This window comes from Haliotis asinina, chromosome 13 (genome assembly GCF_037392515.1).
Source record: "Haliotis asinina isolate JCU_RB_2024 chromosome 13, JCU_Hal_asi_v2, whole genome shotgun sequence".
NCBI classification, from domain to species: Eukaryota; Metazoa; Mollusca; class Gastropoda; order Lepetellida; family Haliotidae; genus Haliotis; species Haliotis asinina.
Genome location: NC_090292.1, coordinates 32,231,422 through 32,251,927, shown reverse-complemented (window position 1 = coordinate 32,251,927; position 20,506 = coordinate 32,231,422). Strand labels below are relative to the sequence as shown.

The window sequence follows — 20,506 nt, the reverse complement described above, 5'->3', positions numbered from 1 at the left end:
CAGGACAGAATTCTGATGGAGTTGCGTCATCTAATCCCACAGTATGGACTCATTCCTGTCGGTTTCGTCAACTTCCTGTTAGGGAATTAAAGTGTGGTGGCCCATCACGAAATGCTCTTAGAGCTACCCCTTTTTGTTTTTTCAACGTCTGTGTGAAAAGATTGGAATCACAAGGCTTGAACAGAAAAACAACATTTCATGCGAAGAATTTTATGAACTACATGACTTGGAATTAAAGTATATTGGTCGCCCAGCTGTCTTAGCGCTATGAATTTGGTTGATTTGGGGAGGTATTTAATTGTGTAAAATGATCTGATTATGACACTTACCCTTAATTGCAAAGAAAAATTTGTCAACTTGATAAGTGGAATGAAAATATGGGGCTGTGTGACAATATTGCAGACTGGCCACATATAGCACTGGAATTGTTCTGTAGAAAATTGTCGACTTACTGATTTAAAGTGTCTTTCTTGTTCCATAAAATCAACGTTACTTACAACACTGAAGCACTAATTTCTTAGTGGAAACTTCCTAGAGTTGTGTCAAAGTTTGGAAGCAAATTCCATGAACAGATCTTAGTGCAATGACTTTTGTAAATTTCTGTTTCAACACTCAACTGTCTAATTCCCCAATATCTAATTCTGCAGGATGGCCACCTCAAATGTGTTACCAGTTGACTGAAAGGGAACTGAATCTAAGATGGCTGCCGCAGCAGCCATCTTCATAAAAGCAACATCATTTTGTCTGCATTTTGTGTAATTCAACATAGATTTCGTCTGATTGGGAATATCCAGGTTTGACTTTGTGTACAGCAATCTTTTCTTGTTGTACATGGCAAGTTAATCTATCTGGAGGTTAAGTTAGGTGACTCAGATGATGACATGCTATTAAGAACTGATAAAGCTGTTTGAAATATCGAAATGGGGCAGTGGGGTAGCCTTGTGGTCAGTGTTTACAGTTCTTTAATTTTCCAGTTGGCCATCTGGGCCTGCTGCCATCAGCAGGCTTTAATTCTATAGGCCTTTAATGATATCTGCAGGCCCATTTTGTTTAAGTGAAACCAGTGCAAACAAAATACACCCACTGTGCAAAGTTTCACACTGTTTCTATAAAATCGATTAGTAAAGACAGTGGCGCAGAGAGAAGTTTGTATTATAGCCCAGGTTATACAGTGGAAGGTGTCTAAACCGGCACTCATCGGGACTGAAGAAATAATCCAATTTAGACAATGCGCCAGATTGTAGAGCTGATGATAAATGTTCAAGCCACAGATAGGAGATTTTATGCTGGTGTTGACACCTTGCCGGATTGGACAGATGCCGGTTTTTGACAGCTTCCACTGTAGTCACATGACTTATTCCACTGGGTACCCATTTTCAGCAGAGGCAATTTTGAACAACCTCATTTGCATAAGGTGAGACCGTGTATGTGCTTTGTTGTGGAGTAGGACTGAAGTCCTAGAAACTCTCAAGAGTCAAACTTCCAAAGACGGTCATCCATCCAAGAGCTCTCTGTGCTCCACGTTGCTTAACTTCAACTGATTTGTAGCCTGAGCTCTACACACAGGACCGCACACCACCACAGAGTGCAGCTGTCTGAAAAGAGGGTAGGCAATTCAGTGATTGATATCAGGTTTGACATCACACCATCACCAAGTCACAAACTACCTAATCCATTAAGTCTCTCAAATGACCATTTCCTACCCAGAATCCTCAGGGGCAACATGATGCTGAAACAGTCTCTGCAAATTTCCCCAATGCTAACATGCCACAATTAGAATATTGATGTTATCAATATGTTATTCATACTGTTGACTTTCTAGATGATTACAGCATTAACTTTAAGCCAAATATATCTCCTATGTTTCTTTTTGAAGCCAGTATTTCCATAACTGTCCTGCTCAGTTGCCAAACACTCTCAACACAAAGAAAACACTGATATATTGTGTCTTTGTGTGACGCAGAGTATTTTTACTTTCTTAATGTTTTCTGGGTTTTAAGACATCGAAAAGCTCTTCAGTGCTGATGAATTGGTTTGCCATGGTAACTGTCGCTTGATTTCTTAGTGTCTTGCTGTTTTCTGTGGATGTTCTTTATATGAGTTTGTGGCAATCTCATTTAGGTATTACAGACAGTTTAGATATGGATGTCACAAATGCAAGCTGATTAGGTTTTTAAGTGCTAGCTGGAATTTGATCATGAATTCCCTGATAGGAATGTCACTTGATATTAAAACTGAATCTGGAAAACTTGGCATCTTAACTAGTGTCATTATGGGAATATATTTTGTTGAAAGGATAAGGATATTTTTTAGATTTCAGGTTAAGGATGATTTGTTATTTAAGGACAAGTTGTAGATCCTGTTGAGATTCCATTGGGGCTGTCCACAGATTCAGGGTATATCATGTGACATCATCTTTTTTTCCTCACAGTAGTTCATGTAAGATTGTACCAATGGTTGTTTCCATGTTGATAATCCAATATAATTCTTCCTGTCAACATTATTATTGGGCCAAATAGTTAGTTCCCTTATCATGGTGCCTTTTTTGGCTGTCATTGTTCCCTGATAACTTTCATACCAATGTATTTAATTTTTTCTGATTATCTGTTGGACCAAATAGGTCCCTTATAATCATACTGTCTACTGTGGCTGTCAATGCTCTCTGATAAATTTTATGCCAACATATATAAAATTTTAGATTTACAGTTTGACATCTTAAGGGCATTTGTAATGTGCTGAATTCCACACCACGGAGCGGCATGCTCAAAGAGCTACATCCTGATTCATTATTTCCTCACATAACCCAAGCAGCCTGTTAGGTGCTAGAAGGTTAAAAGTCACATTACTCATCCCTCCGGCTACTCATTTTCTGTTGGGTGAACAGAGACAGTTTTTAACAAACTCACTTGCCTAAGGTGAGACCACTTTATCACATATGCTTCACTGTGGGGCAGGACTGAAGTCTTAAAACTCTAAGGAGTCAAGCTGTCACACACAGTCACCCATCCAAGGACTGTCCGAACTCTATGTTTCTTAACTTCACCTGATTTGTGAATTATGCTTTGTGCACAGGACCACTTACCGCAACAAATAGATAAAACAGGTCCCTTCTATCCTGGAACTTCAGGTAGTTCAATGCTCCCTGATACTTTCACCTCAATAAAGTTATTTGATGTACAATTTGGCATTTGCATTGGGTCAAAAATTCCCTGTTTTACTGTCACTGTTTGCAGTACTACAAAAATGCATTGTATTTTGCAGATTTGGAGATGGGGGACTCCACTCCCACTCATAGTGGAGGGGGAACAGGGGGAGGTAACTCTGGCGAGTACGACTATCTCATCAAGTTTCTAGCATTAGGTAAGTACTGGTCCATGTCCAGACACTGTTAGCCATGTAACGTGCTGCGAAGTCGAGAACAGGGTCGGAGGGAAGGGGCAGGTAACTCTGGTGAGTACGACTATCTCATCAAGTTTCTAGCATTAGGTAAGTACTGGTCCATGTCCAGACACTGTTAGCCATGTAACGTGCTGCGAAGTCGAGAACAGGGTCGGAGGGAAGGGGCAGGTAACTCTGGTGAGTACGGCTATCTCATCAAGTTTCTAGCATTAGGTAAGTACTGGTCCATGTCCAGACACTGTTAGCCATGTAACGTGCTGCGAAGTCGAGAACAGGGTCGGAGGGAAGGGGCAGGTAACTCTGGTGAGTACAACTATCTCATCAAGTTTCTAGCATTAGGTAAGTACTGGTCCATGTCCAGACACTGTCAGCTATGTAACGTGCTGCGAAGTCGAGAACAGGGTCGGAGGGAAGGGGCAGGTAACTCTGGTGAGTACGGCTATCTCATCAAGTTTCTAGCATTAGGTAAGTACTGGTCCATGTCCAGACACTGTCAGCTATGTAACGTGCTGCGAAGTCGAGAACAGGGTCAGAGGGAAGGGGCAGGTAACTCTGGTGAGCATGATTTCTTAGGTAAGTACTGGTTCCTAGACTTGCTCCTTTTAGGGCTTTAGCATTGCAGAGAGGGTTGGAGAGGGAAGATAATGAAGTTTAAGGATTGTGAGATGTAAAGGACCAGTTTCATGAAAGAAAACATAGTTTACTGTGGTATAAAACACTGCAGGCCACAACATGAGGAAGATGTTGCTAAGAGCCAACTATACTCACTCACTCGCTCACTCACTCACTCACTCACTCACTTGAGAGATATTTGCATTGCAAGTTGTGCTTTTTGACTCATCCAGGTTTCCTTGGAAGTAAGACTATGTTTAAACCAAAATTTTCAAACCTCAATGATAATAGTTCTAAAGCAAGTAGTATCCATCAACAGGTGCCCACAGGCACCATGACAAAGTTACAGCAAATCCAATGTGAGTAAAATGTTAAGACTCAGAAATGTAACTGGAGCCTTGGTGCCACAGGCATTCTGTTCAAACAAGAATTTACTACTGTCAACAGCACAAGCTTCCTAAACCCAGGAATCCATGAAAACAGTTATTTCTGTGATTCCGAATCCCTGCAAATACCCATGAACATGAGAACAGCATGGTTTCAGAGCCCCAGGGAACTGTCATACTGTTGTCTTGATGCTGGAAGTTGTCCATTAACTTCGAGAAATCCTCTGAAGGAGTATTTTAGTGAGTTAACCTGATGAATATTCAGATGTCTCCAAACTCAGTTCATCATGGTTGGTTGATGTGATTTGTTCATAGGGAAATGTGATTTGTGTTTTTTGTATGGACATGTGGAACTGATAGTTGTGGAGAGTTTGTATAAGCTTGTGACTGTTGCGCCTGTCAGACAGAATGGAGAGAGAGCCCTATTTAACTACATCACATTGTCCTCACTCATTGCCAGTGGATACAGCTGACACTGATGTTGAGGTCGGACGTGACTGTCAGTGAAGACCTGGGGGGATATTCAGAGATGAAATAAGGTCTCTTTTCATTAAGTAAAGCAGTACCACTAACACTCTGTTCCTCAAAGGTGCTATTTAAGGCCATGTTCATCCAAGGTATTGCTCTGCTGAAGCTCTGTTCCTTTTGAAGCTAGGCTCTGTTCCATTGGAGCTGTAGTCATGAGAGGCGGTTGAAGTAGGGCTGTTTTCACTTAATGGCCATTCGCCTTAGGCCCTGCTTCATTTCACTGCTCTGTTCATGTGTTTGTTCTGTTCCTTATACATTGTTCCGGTGTGGAACTGTGCCAGTTAGGCTCCATTTCAGTGTGGAGTGTTCAACTTAGGAGGCTCTGTTCCAATAAGGCTCTGTTTCAGTATGGAGTGTTCAACTTAGGCTCTGTTCCAATAAGGCTCTGTTTCAGTGTGGAGTGCTCAACATAGGCTCTGTTCCAATAAGGCTCTGTTTCAGTATGGAGTGTTCAACTTAGGCTCTGTTCCAATAAGGCTCTGTTTCAGTATGGAGTGTTCAACTTAGGCTCTGTTCCAATAAGGCTCTGTTCCGGTGTGGGGTGTTCAACTAAGGCTCTGTTCCAGTATGGGATGGTCAACTTATGCTCTGGTCCAATAAGACTCTGTTCCAGTGTGGGGCTGTGCCACTTTGTCTTCGTTCCACCAAGGTCCTGCTTTGCTTCAGCTGTGGTCCAGTGTAGGACTGCTCCAGTTAAACTCTGTTCCACTCAATGACTGTTACAATAACGCCATGCTCCACTCTACTCCACTCGGTGACTTACTCCAGTAAGGCCCTGTTCAACTACTTCGGGGTAAATAAGTGAATTGTTTAAACTCTGATTTTGCAATCTTTTTTTCTTTTTTATTTTTTTTTCCAAACTTTATAGGTTGAATTGGCATTTTTGATGATTTGTTTTGGTCAGTGTATATAGAAAGGTATCCGAATGTGCAGAGTTGTGTTTAACATTGCATGTCCTCTTTAAGATTATCCAGATGTATTCCATGGAAACATGCTTGCAATTTTGTCTGTTATCTTGTATCACTGGAAACTTGCATTATTTTTGGCTCAACAGTTTTTGTCTGTCATCTCCTATCAATGGAAACTTGCATCATTGTTGACTCAGCAGTTTTGTCTGTAATCTTGAACACACTGGAAACTAGCATTATATTGACTCAGCAGTCTTGTCTGTAATCTTGCACTCACTAGAGACTTACATTATTGTGGAATCAGTTTTAGATTGTGGTGTAATACAAGCTTGACCATGATTTATTCCCTGCACATGTGGATTTTTGTTGAATCAGCAATTATCGCTTAAGCATTGGCTTACATATAGCATGTGCAGTATATTGTTACTGTTGTTATTTAGCTGTTCAACCTGATCCAGGGTTGTGAGGTAGCCTAGTGGTTAAAGCTTTGACTCATCATGCTTGAAGATCTGAGTCAAATTCCCCTCATAGGTGCAATGTTTGAATCCCATTTCTGGTGTCCCCTTGGATGGTATTGCTTGAATATTGCTAAGAGCGCTAAAACCATGCTCACTCACTCTCTCATTACATAGAGAGGTATTTACATGAGATGTCAGACACTGGTTTCTTTAGTCTAGACTTGAATAGTTTCAGAATGTCATCTTGGCTGGACTATTACCAAGTGTGGTGTTGACAACATAGAAAACAAAATCACCTCCATCTGTTAAGCACCAATTACAAGCTGACGCCATGTTGATAATGGCTTCTGTTGAGCTGCCTCAACAATCTGTGACTAGGGCAATACCAGTTTAATATATTTTCACCGACCTAACAGCTTTACCTGACTAACACTTAGTATCTGATGATATACAATTTTTACAGAAACAGTCCACTGAAACTGAACAGGAGCCACAGTTTGAAGATGTTGACTTGCTTCATATAGGACTTTCATACTGTAGGATAGACCACAAGACCTACTAACTTATGGTTCTCACAGGCTTGAAAATGTCTCAAATGGCCCTATATTCGAATTAGCCTTGAAAAGGACCTATGCCCTAAAAATGGCAAAGCGTGTCAAGTTCTGAGTTTACAGGAAGCTAATACGTAACAAAAATACCTTTCAATGACAGTGGATGTTAAGTAATGTCCATCGTGAAACAAAACTTTCCCAGTACAGTTATGTAGCTAAGACTGAAAGTTCGTTTAATTTGATGTCTGATACTTTGTACGAACCCTGTAACTGGAAACTAAATATGTCTCCACACATTGAGCAAAGTCGTTCTTTTTATAAGGGCAGCACTAATTATTGAAAAGTATGGTCAGTTTTAGTTTGATCAAAAAGTGATAAATAGCAAAGAAAGATAACTCTACTATATTATCATTGTGAAATTTAATGGGTACATTTAGAGCAGATATCAAATGAAATCCAAGTCTGTGTGCAGTTTAGAACCATAAGTGGAAATTATCTAGTAGCCCACAGACAAGTAAAGTACCATTATTTGATTGCCCGAAATGAAAACTGTCTTGTCAGGGCATCAGGCAATGGGATCTTTGAACCAGGACACTTGGCTAGGTGGAAGGGAGCATATGGTACGGGAGTTGTAAGACAGACTGTAAACTAAACTTTGGCGCCAATGTACTAACAATTCTAACTGCTAACTGTTCGCAGGTGACTCTGGAGTAGGGAAGACAAGCTACCTCTACCAGTACACCGACAACATGTTCAACTCCAAGTTCATCTCAACCGTGGGCATCGACTTCCGGGAAAAGAGAGTGGTGAGCACTTTCCTTCAATGGTGTCTCCCAGAAATTGATCGGAAGGCTAAAAGCGTAGTGATTTTATACCATGCCCTCATACAGAGTTATGCTGGGATTAAAGATACCTTTGTAAAGAAGGCAAGCGTGGGCTTTTTTGCCTCCAATGATTGCGACCGATGACGCCTCTGCTGTTCAAGTGGACACATGATGAGGAAGAAGCTAAGGATGGCTTTGTGGTGCTGGTATCCTGGCTTTGATCCTTAATGTGATCGCAGCTCTGGATCTCTAGTAATCTTGCTGCCCTGCGATTGTCAGAAAAGTCTCCACCAAAGTGCTTTTTGTAATAAAACTCATGTCCGTTATAGTCTTATACTGGTGCTTTAAGCACCTGAAAAATATATTTCACTTGAAACAAGTTAAATTGAAAATTAGCTCAGTGAGATAAAAAAAAATATTGAAACCTTGGGAAAAATCCTGCCTCATTTAGGGCTTTTGGATTCAGACAGGGATGACGAAAGGGGATAAAAATATGTGTTAAGGACTGTGAGAGACTGTTTAAAAAATGCTTTGAGTCGACACAATACAGGAATGAGCTTGGCATATACTGTCATTGTTCAGAATTTTGTTGTTATAATATCATCTATTCCTAGCTGAGTGTGTTAGACTAAAAGTAATTATCCTAGACATGTGTTTCAAACTATTGGCTAAGGTCCAATGCTGCAGGAGTGCACTGTCCACAAACTATTGGCTAAGGTCCAAGGCTGCAGGAGTGCACTGTCCACAAACATTCCATAGTTAAAGACCTTTAGGCCAGATTAATTTTATTTCTTGATTACTGGTCCACAGGTTGTATTTTCTAAAGAAAAATAACAATGAAAAAAATTAATGTTCTCAACTCCAAAAATAAAATCCTGATGTTTTTATTGACCAGAAATGTAAATTCTTACAAGAAATTTGTATTTATTATTTTTTACACCAAATATGCTTTATAAAAAAACTTGCAAAAGTAAAATACTTTTAGTATTTAGAAGGTCATTATGACTCACTGGTGTCATGAGAGGGAGTCATTGACATCAGTATGGAACTTTCATCGAGACATCAACTGTGATTGTTTAATAATGACTGAAAAAGAACTAGGTAAAGCAGGTGAGGTATTTAATCAGCACTGAGCAATTAACAAGCAAACCTTTAAACACCAGCAAATTACAAGCTTAGATTATCTGAACTTCAAATCAGTTTGTATTTGAGGTAATTTGTGCATCAAATAGGCAGGTTCTCCCCATCATGGTAAACACTGACCTTAACTAAGATTGATTTTTAGAAATATTAGTTCCAGACACCAGAAAAAATTCCTCCAGGTTTCTGAATATTAGCAAAAATGTCAAAGGATATGCTGGTTGTCATTATTTGTTCCAGAATACCAGAAAATATTTCAGGATTTGCAACAATGAAATATGCCACAGAACAAGCTATAGTTGTTGTCAAAAAACAGTTTCGAAGAAAACAAATGGACATGTTATGAACCAGTGAGCCCCAAAAATGTTTCTTGCAACAATATTTTTTCACAGGAATATAGTCAGTATCTCAGTCATACATTTCTTTGAGAGCATTTTAGAAGTTTGGATGTACAATATTGAACAAACCTCATAGATACAACTTCTTTTATTTCTTGACCCGTGAAGGTCCCGAGGTAGAATAGGCCTTCAGCAACCCATGCTTGCCATAAAAGGTGACTGTGCTTGTCGTAAGAGGCGACTAACGGGATCGGTTGGTCAGCCTCGCTGAATTGGTTGACACATGTCATCGGTTCCTAAGTGCGCAGATCGATGCTCATGTTGTTGGTCACTGGATTGTCTGGTTGAGACTCGATTATTTACAGACCGCCGCCATATAACTGTAATATTGCTGAGTGCGGCGTGAAACTAAACTGACTCACTCATTCTTTTATTTCCTTCCTGATTGACATCGGTACAAAGATCTGTATCGAACTATGTTGCAACCACAAAATAAAGAGAAGTTGTTATCCTTAAAGTTTGTTCAATATAAGGCCTATATTCATGTATATCGTCATGTGTTCTTAACTTCTGTTGAGTGGTATGAGTGGCATATTCTTAATTACATTTTCATACAAATTATTAACGTGGACAATAATTTCTTCATATGTCCTGTAGTGAAGTGAGAATTGCAATGTGTAATAAGCACTTCACATATTCCTGACTGGTCTTGAGTGGTATTAGGGATGTATTTTTAATGATGTCTTCATACAAACTATTTACATGAAAAATAATTTCCTCATATGACCTGAAATAAAGTGAAAGTTGCACTGTGTGTTATAAACACTTCATGTGTAAAATACATGGCTCTCTCCTCTTTCATTACGGAAGTTGGATTGCATTAAATAAGATACATAAAAGTCATGGAATACCCTTAAGGAGTCATTGAAATTGTGGGAAAATACAGGCAAATGCTGAAATAAATTTTCTACCACAAACACGGAGGAAGATGACTCACGAGGTGTCCTCTCACTTGTTTTCTGTCAAAACAGATCTCTCACGTAGCCAGAGTGGGATTTGGCTGGCTAGGTTTAGTGTTTTCATAACACTTAGTCCAGATGAACCATAGTCTGTATCAACAAATGCTCAATTAGTGAGATTAATGAAATGTGTATTAAAGTGAGAACCACTCATGAATGTAACTTGTTGTCTTAAAACTTTACAGGTCAGCTTTTGTCAATATATGCTAGACAAGATTGTCATTCTGTGTTTACTATGACTGATGCCTGTGAAGATCTGATACAGAATCCATGCTTGTCGTAAGAAGCGACTAACAAAATCAGGTGATCAGACTCGCTGACTAGGTTGACCCAATGGTGCAGATTGGTGCTAATGATGTTGATCACTGGATTGTCTGGTCCACTCTTGATGATTTACTGACCACCGCCATATAGCTGAAATATTGTTGATTTTGAAATAGAACTAAACTCACTCACTCTTTTGTGTCGTGATGTTGCTAAAATATTGCTAAAAGCTGTGTAAAACTAAACTCACTTACACGCAATGTTTTGAGTTGTTGCAGGTTTGAGGGTGATGAGATTTGCACAACAAGGGAACATTATCCTGACATATGCTTTTACTTTGCGTTGTTCTGGCTTGTGACTAACAGAACAACAGTATTATCCTTGCATACATTTTGACTATTCTGGTCTTTGTACAACAGGTTCACCGAGTGCCAAGCGTGGACGGGTCAGTTGGGCGGAGTCAGAGGATTCACTTACAGTTGTGGGACACAGCTGGACAGGAGAGGTACTTGACCAACAGATATCGTCTTTAGAACACAAAGAGACCCATGGAGGTCCCAGGGTAGAATAGGCCTTCAGCAACCCATACTTGCCGTAACAGGCGACTATACTTGTCGTAAGAGGCGACTAACGGGATCAGGTGGTCAGGCTCGCTGACTTGGTTGACACGTCATCAGTTCCCAATTGCGCAGATTGATGCTCATGTCGTTGGTCACTGGATTGTCTGGTCCAGACTCGATTATTTACAGACGGCCGCCATATGGCTGTAATATTGCTGAGTGCGGCGTTTAACTAAACTCACTCACTCACTTTAGAACACAAAGAATTACTGACACTCTGTCCTGTGTTTTGATCTGCTGGTTGTTAGTTTGGTAGCACACTCAGCAATATGACAGCAGTCCAACAGGGATCTGTAAGTAATACTGCAGTAGCTTAGTGGTCGAAGCATTTGCTTGCCACATCAAAGACTTAGGTTTAATTCCCCATATGGCTAAAATGTGTGAAACCCATTACTGGGGACTTACGTGGTGATATCGCTGAAAATTTCTTAATACAAGGTTGACCTTCCTCATACTGTCTTAAATAATTGTGTCTGGACCAGATAATCTAGTGATTGATGAGCATTGATTTCAATGCATTGAATTGCTGATTGTTTCTGGAATGTTGAATGCAATGTCAACCATGATATGAACAAAAGTAATAAATATTCTTGGCATCACCTGTATTTTCTCAACAACCAAAAATTGACCATAACGCTTATTAAAATTATGTATCCATGAGTAAAAAACATTACAGTGATAGCCTATGGTCATTTGCAATGTGTCCTGTTTCTAGAAAATCCTAGACATATATTTGCTTGATTTCTTTCCTAGATTTCGAAGTTTAACAACAGCCTTCTTCCGGGACGCAATGGGCTTCCTGTTGCTCTTTGATCTGACCAATGAGCAGTCGTTCCTGAACATCCGTAACTGGCTGACCCAGCTGCAGACCCATGCATACTGTGAGAACCCGGATGTGGTGCTGCTCGGGAACAAGTCTGACCTTGAGGACAGCCGATGTGTTGCCGAGGACCGCGCAAGGGACATAGCTGAAAAATATGGGTTAGTGTTTCAGCAGACTTATGTTCTTTCTGTCTTTGTTTAATGCCATACTCAGCAGTATTTCATCTATATGGCAACAGTCTGCAAATGATTGAGTCTGGGCCAGACAGCCCAGTGATTGACATCATGAGCATTGATCTATGCTGTTGGGTTATGATGACATGTGTATCAACTAGGGCCTCCTTTCACAAAGGGCTAGAACTTTGAAGGTCCCGGGGTAGAATAGACTTTCAGCAACCCATGCTTGCCACAAAAGGCGACTGTGCTTGTCGTAAGAGGCGACTAACGGGATGAGGTGGTCAGGCTCGCTGACTTGGTTGACATGTCATCAGTTCCCAATTGCACAGATTGATGCTCATGTTGATGATCGCTGGATTGTCTGGTCCAGATTCGATCATTTACAGACCGCCGCCATATAGCTGGAACATTTCTGAGTGGAGTGTAAAACTAAACTCACTCACTCACAAAGCACTAACATGATCATAAGTCACTAAGATGACCTTGGTGCAGTGTTAAAGTATATGAGTTAAGGTTAACCTTAGTAAAGGTTGGTTTGTGAAAGGAGAGCCAGGTCAGCTAGTCTGACCATCTTAATCGCCTCTTATGACAAGCATGGGTTGCTAGAGACGTGTGCCTTCACAGAGATGTCATGTTCTTAAATTGATTTACAAATGGATGGATTATTGTGCGTTTGTTTCAACTTAATTCTACTTTCAACATTAGACATTCATCTTGGCACTCATGGCCATATAATGCTGATTGTTCAAGTTTATGGATCTCAGTATCGAAGATCTTCCTTTCCTTGAATGGGGAGGTGGGTTCTGGACATATTCACATGGAGAGGGAGGGAAAGGTGATATTTGGACCTGTTCTTCTCTGTAGTACATTTGGGGAGGTTGATACCTGAACCTGTTCGGATACAGAATCCATAGTACATTTGGAGAGGTTGATACCTGAACCTGTTCAGATACAGAATCCATAGTACATTTGGGGAGGTTGATATTTGGATCTGTTCTGACATATAATTTTTATGGGGAGGTTGATATTTGACCCTGTTCTTCTCCAGAGTACATTTGTGGAGGTCGATATTTCCACCTCTTCCCCAGAGTACATTTGTGGAGGTTATTATTTGGACCTATTTGGGCACAGAATCCATAGGGGGAGGTTGATATTTGGACATGTTTTTTTTCTGGAGTATTTTTGAGGAGGTTGATATTTGGACCTGTTCCTTCACAGAATCTATATGTGGAGTTTGATACCTGAACCTGTTCAGCTGTAGTGTATTTGGGGAAGTTGAACTGGAGACCTGTTCTTATGCTCTAGAATCCAAAAGGAGAAGTTAGATCTGTGAAGCCATTAAGGGAATTCTGAACAGTCAAACACAACTCTCGTTTCTCCTTTCAGACTCCCCTACTTTGAAACCAGCGCAGCTACAGGGCAGAATGTAGCCAAGGCAGTGGATTGCCTCTTGGACATGGTGATGACCAGAATGGAGAAGTGTGTCGACAAATCTCAACTTCCTGGTGGCCGAAGCAGAAACGGACGAGCGTACGGTCAGCAAGATGGAGATGATTCAGAAGCAGGCTGTGCATGCTGACACACAATGGGTCAAAAGAGGTTATATTCTCGTCTGTTGGACAAGAATAGAAGATATGGTCTGAGATGCTTGTACTTGCTGACTGTTGGGGGAAAAGTTGACTGTTGGAAAAAAAGTCAGGATATAACGCTGAAAAAGTCGGGATATAACATTTGTTATATCCACTGCTGACTGTGATGTTGATCCTTGTTATATACCTTATCGTTATAAATGACATGTGCGATTTATAACGTATTATTGCTGCATGTTTCAAAATTTTATTTTGCCCCTTTTTTTTTTTTTTTTTTCCGAAGACAATATTGGTTATGAAAACAATGTGTTTTTAAACTTTCGGAGTGTAATGAATTTTTTCTATGGTACCACAAAAGCATGATTACATTTGTCTTGTTATTAGTATTGTTATTTTATCATTTGTTTGAAAATTTGTTAATTGTAACTGTTGATTATCCGGTGTGGTATGTATCTCTTCAATAATGGGAAGGTGGGTAGCCCAGTGGTTCATCACACCAAACACCCAGGTTCGATTCCAGACACGGGTACAAAAAGTGAACCCACTTTTGGTGTCAACCCACCATGATCCCCCAACCCATTGACTTACTCTTCTATAATGATGAATATCATGTACCCTTTCTTCCAAAGTATTGTTCCAAACGTGATGTTCCCTCCTCCATTGCTCCAACTTAAACTTACACAGAATTTTTCTCATTTCATGGAGAACAAGATATTTGCGTGTTATTATTTAAGCTGTGTAATTCAGTTCAGGCAATATCAGTCTAGGGATGTGATGGAGATGTTTATAGTGGATGCCATTGACTGTATAGTATGAAGTGTACAGTATTAAATCCCCACAAAATCAGCAGTCTGGCTGAGTGAGTGTGTGTCATGGTACCTCAGTGGCCTGAATTGTTGCTCAGAATATCAGTCACTAGCTTGGTTGGTCCAAACTCCATTATTAAGACCGTTGTTATACAGCTGGAATATTGCGGGTTATGTGTAACTGCAAATCTATTGCCATAACATGATATGCACACTTGAGTAAGATTTAAATCATAAAGGATTTTGTCTTAGAACGTCAACAGTCGTAAGTCTACTTCAGTGGATAAGGGTTGTAGTAGTCTTTGAACTACGACTATTATAAGTCTAGATCGTTCAAGAGAATGGATTGTGGTTATCGTAGAGCTACGAATATCGTACGTCTCCATCAGTGAGAATGGGTTGTGATTATCTTCAAATTATCATGAGTCTGCATCAGTGAGAATGGCTTGTGGCTGTCTTAGAACTACCGTAAGTCTGCATCAGTGAGTATGGCTTGTGATCTTCTTAGAATTACAACCATCGTAAGTCAGTTAGAATGGATTGTGGTTGTCTTGGAGCTACAACCATCATAAGTCTACATCAGTGAGAATGGCTTGTGGTTGTCTTAGAACTACCGTAAGTCTGCATCAGTGAGTGTGGCTTGTGATCTTCTTAGAATTACAACCATCGTAAGTCAGTTAGAATGGATTGTGGTTGTCTTGGAGCTACAACCATCATAAGTCTACATCAGTGAGAATGGCTTGTGGTTGTCTTAGAACTACCGTAAGTCTGCATCAGTGAGTATGGCTTGTGATCTTCTTAGAATTACAACCATCGTAAGTCAGTTAGAATGGATTGTGGTTGTCTTAGAACTACCGTAAGTCTGCATCAGTGAGTATGGCTTGCAATCTTCTTAGAATTACAACCATCGTAAGTCAGTTAGAATGGATTGTGGTTGTCTTAGAACTACCGTAAGTCTGCATCAGTGAGTATGGCTTGTGATCTTCTTAGAATTACAACCATCGTAAGTCAGTTAGAATGGCTTGTGGTTGTCTTAGAACTACCGTAAGTCTGCATCAGTGAGTATGGCTTGTGATCTTCTTAGAATTACAACCATCGTAAGTCAGTTAGAATGGCTTGTGGTTGTCTTAGAACTACCGTAAGTCTGCATCAGTGAGTATGGCTTGTGATCTTCTTAGAATTACAACCATCGTAAGTCAGTTAGAATGGATTGTGGTTGTCTTGGAGCTACAACCATCATAAGTCTACATCAGTGAGAATGGCTCGTGGCTGTCTTAGAACTACCGTAAGTCTACATCAGTGAGAATGGCTTGTGGTTGTCTTAGAACTACCGTAAGTCTACATCAGTGAGAATGGCTTGTGTCATTGTCTTAAAACTATGAATATCATACGTCAACGAGTATGGATTACGATTAAAATTAACTACAGCTGTCACAAGTCAGCATCTGTGAAATGGAGCTAGATAGTACTTGCAGTACAACAACTGTTAGATTTTTTTTAAATTTATGAGTGACAGCTGTCTTTTTGCTCAGTCATGTATATGTTAGATTTTTTTAAAATTCATGAGTGACAACTGTCTTTTTGCTCAGTCATGTATATGTCGGGATATATTATTTCAACCCATTAACTTGCATCAGTTAATTTGACAATCAGCACAGACTGCCTGATCGATCACGCCTGCTAGCATGACCTACCATGTTTAGTCTTCTTTAGTGAGAGTTAATTATCTCCCTTTAGAATAGCATTTAAGGCTCAATTACCCTGCTTTTTCCCAGTAGGCCTGTTTCCAAATTGCACCAATCCCTCTCCAAATGACAGACATATCTATAGTCCCAGAATAGCAGTGTGTGGTTTTAAGATGTTTAGGTTAGTGTGTAGTTTAGATGAATTTAGTGTTTTCTTGGGTTTCTTTTAAATATTAAAAATTCAGCTTTGTTATTTGCAGTGAGTCGTTGATATACAGTCAGGTCTTGTTAATCCGACATCGTCTGTCGGATTAACCTTGATGTCGGACTGAATAAATGTGACTAAATTACATTTATTTAGTTTGTTACCAACAAAAACATCGGATAAAGCTGATTGTCGGATAAACGCCGAGATCGGATTAACAAGACTTGACTTTATTCTGGTAACATTCTACAACATGCATAATATTGTTTGGTAGGGCCTGAATGAGAAAATATTGTTTGTGGATTTTAATTGTGAAAGATTTGATGCCCACTGAAAACAGTGAAGATAAAAATCCTGCACTGCATGTACTTTGCAAATAGGCTTCAAGAGTTGTCTCCCTTACATCAATAGGTCCGGGCATACTACAGTAGCCCACATGTTATTCTGCACATGGGTCACGAAGCCCATTCCTGGTGTCCCCGTGTCGGAATATTGCTAAAGGTGGCGTAAAACCACACTCTCTTACTCCATCATTTTGGTGGTTCACTGTAATGTACAGTGGAAGCTGTCAAAACCGGCATCTGTCCAATCCGGCAAGGTGTCAACACCAGCATAAAATCTCAGTCCTGTCTGTGGCTTGAACATTTATCATCAGCTCTACAATCCGGCATGTTGTCTAAACTGGATTATTTCTTCAATCCAGATGAGTGCTGGTTTAGGCAGCTTCCACTGCAATTACCATGCCATTTTGATTATCATGTAATAGGTCATTTCATGTACACTACAGCTGTTTACTTAGCTTATGATAAATGTTATGATTTTGTTTAGCATTATGGAATGGGGATATATAATCTGTGGGTATAAGTTGTTATACTACTCAAAAAAAGTTAAGGATCCAATTCTTTGTACAACAAGTTAGCACATCAGGTGATCCCCTACTTATTTTGAGTAGTATATGTAGATTCTGTTCATTGCTAAACATTTATGCATTTGCTTGTTACAGAGTGACTAGTTATTATATGTAACCTTATACCTTATTTTATACCGACCTAACCACCTGACTTCAGTATTTTTGTTAACGTTTCCTAAATGGTGTCACTTTTAATGATTTTGTGTCTAAAATCAATGTATACATTGCAACTTACATTAAATTTGGTCCATCAGGTGAGAAAATGTTGAGTCTCTAACAACCCTGCCTACCTTTATGTGGGGACATAGAAGCAGTGGGGTAGCCTAGTGGTTAAAGCATTCACTCACCACGCCAAAGGCTGAAGTTCATTTCCTTGGGTACAATGTGTGAAGCCCATTCCTGGTATCCCGAACCGTTATGTTGTATGGAATATTGCTAAAAGTGGCATAAAACTATATTCACTTAATTATTTGACCACATGGTTTTTGGTCAGAGTTGTGTCCCTTGAGCTCCATGACAGTCCAGTGATTCAGTAACAGTATTGAGGCAGACGACATCCATCCCGAGACTAAATCCATTGTTTTGTGTGTTTTCTAGATAACCTTGACCTTGCAAATACGGTCAGCTCTGGAAGCACATGAATCCAGGAGAAAAGTAAAGTGTTTTATTTCCGTAAGTTCAAGTACCACAGCCGAGGTATTGACTTTGTTTTCCATTTAGAATACAGTAAGCCACCTTGCCCCTAGTCAATCCAAAAAATCCAGAATGATAAAAGTCCATCCCAAAATCTACATTTACAAACTTGGATTTGACATACTTTGTCTTCTCCACATAAATCCAGAATTACTGTGAGGTGTACACCAATACATATGTTTGATGATGTCCTACAGTGTGTGTATCTTTTTGACTGTTATAGCGGAATATTATTCAATGTCTGTGTATTTACATTTTCTTACAAATTCTATGACCTGATTCCTATTTTTCTATATTCCATGTTGCTGTGGTTTTTAGTGACGTTCACAACTGCATGATCCACACCAGGAAACAGTTTACATCTCCATGCAAATTATATATTACTGATCTTATAATTATCATTCCTATGACAGGCCCAATATTCAGAAAATGCCAAAGCCTTGCTTGTATGGAAGGTCTAAATACAAACATAATAGCAAAATTACCAAAATCTCCCAAACATCAGGGCCTAGATTTTCAAAGCTCTCTTAGCGCTAAGATAGTCGTAACTTTATGTTAGTGTATGGCACTTATGACTATCTTAATGCTAAGAGAGATTTGAAAATCTAGGCCCAGATTAAGGCCTCCCTCCAGGAATAAAGTTTTGAGGAAAAACTCATTTTAACAGGCCAGCGGGAAATACTGAAATATATTTTTATGGAAAAAATAATTTTCATGAAAGCAGGTAGTATCATTTTACAGCCATTTTGATTAGTCAGTAGTCCATGGAGACAGTGTCTTATCTAATTTGTGAATGCTGTTATCCTGTTGTTTGTTTGGAAAAAAAGATGTTAATACAAAGTTGCTCTGTGATGATAAATCTGTCCATTGTAATATTTTCTGCATGAATTTTGAATTGTGTTAAATATTGTTAGAATTTGTTACAGGGACAAATATATACATTGTGTTGTTGTTGAATTACTGCATGCATGTTGACAAGATGTATTCCAACGTCCTTCCTTAACAATCATGTTCCTGTCCATTACATCTTCTGCAATTTTACCTGCTGCCAATTACGTGACACATAAGATTATCTTAATATAGTGGCATGATTGAGTGTCCTGTGAAGATTCGGGTTGGAATTGTTCTACACAAACCCTTGCTTGTCGTAAGAGGCGATTATGATCAAGTGACCAGGCTCACTGACTTGGTTGACACCTGTCATTGTATCCCAGTTGAGTAGATTGATGCTCATGCTGTTGATCATTGGATTGTCTCGTCCAGACTAGATTGTTTACAGATAGGAATGCAGTCCAACCAACCAACTGCACTGTCTGGTCCAAACTCAATTGTTGACAGATCGCCACCATATAGCTGGAAAATGAGTGTGGCATTAAACAACAAACAAAACCATACTATTGCAGACATTGCAGTCATCTTTGCACCAACTGTAGTGACTGAAACTAACATTCAGTGCATTTGTCCTTTTGACAACATAGCAAAACCTTTAGAAAGGCAAATTTGTGCTCATCCTTACGATATCTTAACTATTGTACATTCTGACAGTATTTTCATTATCTTTTCAAACGGCCGATATGATGGCAATGATTTACATTACAATTTTCAACTAAAATCTGACCTTGATATCTTGATACACCCCTCATGATGACTATCGCTGTCAAAGCCGATTTTGTAAATTAATTAAGTCTCCCCTTTTGAGACTTTCGTAACCAGTGAAATTCATGGAACCAGTCATCATGAAACAGCTTGACTCTCTTCTTTTCACTGTGACAAGGTGAATCTTGTTTGCCATCATTGTTATTACTACTGTCACCTGTTGCTTCCTCACTTTCGTTGGCCTTACGTTTTGGCGAATCAGCTTGACTCCTACCAAATGTGTCTTCTGCTTTCGAGTTGCGCTGAAAGCCAGTCGTAACCGCTCATATCAGATAGGGACGACATGAGTTGTTTCGAATCGCTTTCTGAGCCAGTCAGAATTGTGAATCGTTTGGTGACTTCTATATATAGATCAGAAGGAGTTCCATTATCGTTTTTTCCATGGTGATGAGACCAAAAAGTCTGATGATTTTAATGCTCAGCTTGTTCATAACTTATGATTACCACCATTAGTGTAATAGCCAACTAACTACATATGATTTCTACAGATTCACTGAATCTGAAAAAAATACCAACAGTTAACGGTAAATGGAAACACTGTGTCAGTGAGTTTAGGAGCACTGCTGGTTTTCACAGCATAGCTCCCGACCCATTGTAACTCTATTTTTGATCGTAGGCTTATAACGAATTGTTTAGTTCTCTGATTTCTGAATCAGGTGCTAAATCTCTAGATAAAACCTCTGTCAGTAACATGGTGGTTGGGAATGTAGATTTAGATGTGGTACACGAGTAGTGTGACGGTAGCCGTTTCCTTTGGCAGGACCCATTTTGTTTGACTAGCCATTTTCTTTGACAGTAGCTATTTTGTCCTCTATGTGTCCTTGTCACATGATCAGAGACGGAGTCAAAACTCCAGCTTATCCTCTGTGTTGACATGACAATGTGCTTGTTGATTTATCTGTAATTCCACTTGGCG

General features: G+C 39.6%; 1 protein-coding gene across 2 annotated transcripts in view; it reads left to right on the top strand.

Annotated features, from left to right (window-relative positions):
• Positions 1–18,000, top strand: part of LOC137259999 (ras-related protein Rab-27A-like) — a 70,962-nt gene extending 52,962 nt beyond the window's left edge. Inside the window, exons 2-6 of one of the 2 annotated variants that reach the window (XM_067797679.1) lie at positions 3,262–3,360; positions 7,542–7,648; positions 10,847–10,932; positions 11,801–12,028; positions 13,433–18,000. In XM_067797679.1, coding sequence (XP_067653780.1) covers positions 3,262–3,360; positions 7,542–7,648; positions 10,847–10,932; positions 11,801–12,028; positions 13,433–13,625 — 713 coding nt within the window. In that variant the 3' untranslated portion in view covers positions 13,626–18,000. The remainder of the gene's footprint in view (positions 1–3,261; positions 3,361–7,541; positions 7,649–10,846; positions 10,933–11,800; positions 12,029–13,432) is intronic. The other variant, XM_067797680.1, reaches the window with a different exon arrangement.
• The last annotated feature ends 2,506 nt before the right edge of the window (positions 18,001–20,506 follow it).